The sequence below is a fragment of the Lucilia sericata genome, unplaced genomic scaffold (genome assembly GCF_015586225.1).
Source record: "Lucilia sericata isolate MDLA Ls3-8-SP2 unplaced genomic scaffold, ASM1558622v1 Contig000309F_arrow, whole genome shotgun sequence".
NCBI lineage: Eukaryota > Metazoa > Arthropoda > Insecta > Diptera > Calliphoridae > Lucilia > Lucilia sericata.
In genome coordinates, this window is record NW_023994333.1 from 292,501 (window position 1) to 294,676 (window position 2,176).

Consider the following 2,176-nt stretch of genomic DNA (forward strand, 5'->3'; position numbering starts at 1 on the left):
AACAAATTGGTCAATGACCGTATTTTGCATTGGCATTGAAAAAAATTATCAATAATTAATAATTTTTATAAATAGTGCAAAAGTAAAAAAAAAAAAAATTGCATAATTAGCAATTATTAGTTTTTACCTAAGTATGTAGGAAATTAACAAAAAGTATTTAAAGTAAAAAGTTTTTCAAACGAAAGAGCAGTTCACTTTTAATTAGTGATCGAAATATTTGATTTAAAGTTATATTTTCTAGTTGAGAGCGCTAACTGGACTAAGGACAATGAAACCTTTGAGAACTACATGCCTTTTAGTAGGCTTTTTTGCTTTGGCTACCGCCAATTCCATGAGCTGGCAATCTAGTAGAAATTCCATTAAGAATAGCATGAAACCTACCGATTGGTTATCGCCATCCGAATTGGAATCATTACCCTCTTTGGGTGAAATCTCTATGCAGAAATTGGAAAGTATGTCGGTGGAAGAAGGCGCTGATATGCTTAACAAGTTGTGTGAGTATTTATTATTATAAATATATATTTTTGTAATGTACTAACAAATATATTCTCATTCCAGATCACTTGGCCCAAGTCGACGAAGATTTTGAACCCAGTTTTGCTCCCCAGCCTAGTGAAATTCCAACCTACTTGATTACTCCCAACAACCAGAAAATCAGCTTTAAATTAAATGAATTGCCCAAAATTGCCAAGGAAGCTAAGAATTTCGGTGATCAAGAGGTGACCATTTTCATTACTGGTCTACCACAAAAAACCGAACAAATCAAAAAGGCCACCCGCAAATTAGTGCAAGCCTATATGCAACGTTATAATGGCGATAATCCCGAACCAGCTAATGTAAAATATGAAGACTCAAGTGAAAACAGAAATCCCAGTTCTAGCGAAGAAGATTATTCTACTTCATGGAAGAGTAGATCCAACAAACCTGATGGTAATTTGGTAATTGTTGATTTGGGCTCATCTCTGCCTAACTTTAAGGCTTATGCCACATTGGATATTGAAGAGACTGGTGAAAAGATTGGTGATATCTTAGTGCAACTTACCGACAAGGCCGATGTTCCTCAAGAAATTATACATGTTATTGGCTCCAATATTGCTGCTCATGTCGCTGGTGCTGCTGCTCGTCAATATACCCGTGAAACTGGTCATCAATTGCGTCGTGTTACTGGTTTAGATCCCTCCAAAATCTATGCCAAGAAAAGCCAAACTTTGACAGGTTTAGCTAGAGGAGATGCCGATTTCGTTGATGCTATCCACACATCAGCTTATGGTATGGGTATTGCCACACGTTGTGGTGATGTTGATTTCTATCCTGATGGACCTACTCCCGGTGTATCTGGTTCTGAAAACGTTGTAGAAGCTTCCATGCGTGCTGTACGTTATTTCGCTGAATCTGTTGTACCCGGTAATGAACGTAACTTCCCCGCTGAGGCTGCCATATCTCTCAAGGAATACAAAAATCAGAATATCAGCGGTAAACGTGTATACATGGGCATCGGTACCGAACAGGATGTTGAAGGTGATTTTGTTCTTCAAGTCAATGCTAAGACTCCATTCGGTCGCAGAGCACCAGCTCAAAGACAACAAAATTATGTTAGACATAATTTAGCTCACCAGGCCAATGCTAAGTCTTCGTTTGATCAATCTAGAGGAATCTTTTGGGGACAACGACATGGATAATGACTTCTGATGATTAGAAAAAGATTTATATACTTACATATGTACACACATACATGTCTATGTATGATTCGATTATTTTGTTTTCAATATTTTTTGTATACTTTTGTAAATAAACATTAATGCTTTGTTAAAAAAAAACTGAACTAGGCTTATTTTTTGTCATGGAACATAGTATGAATTAATTATTAATTTTAAAGGTACATTTTCAGCCAGAATTATACTTCCAAATTTATATATCATACCATTTTCTTAAATATTATCAGGTCCTGGTACCGAAAAAAACCTACTTGAAGTAGTGTTAGTTCCGGCCTCAAATGACTTGTTTTCGTTGCTGATCGGTGCAAATGATTAGAATTTAGTTTTCTGATGAATTTTTGTTTCAAACAGAATCTGTAATTTAATTGACTTAATTTTACCAGGCTTGAATTGAATTCTTGTAAATAGTTACTAACTTATAAAAGAAAGTTCACTTTTCTAGGATCCTAAATAATCTTACC

The 2,176-nt window shown here is 35.4% G+C and overlaps 1 protein-coding gene across 1 annotated transcript; it reads left to right on the top strand.

The window, feature by feature from the left end:
- The first annotated feature begins 221 nt into the window (after positions 1–221).
- On the top strand, positions 222–1,756 carry LOC119603475 (vitellogenin-2-like). Its single transcript, XM_037955511.1, has 2 exons — positions 222–494; positions 559–1,756. Exons 1-2 carry the CDS (start codon positions 269–271, stop codon positions 1,677–1,679), a joined length of 1,347 nt encoding a protein of 448 aa, XP_037811439.1. The 5' UTR covers positions 222–268; the 3' UTR covers positions 1,680–1,756.
- The last annotated feature ends 420 nt before the right edge of the window (positions 1,757–2,176 follow it).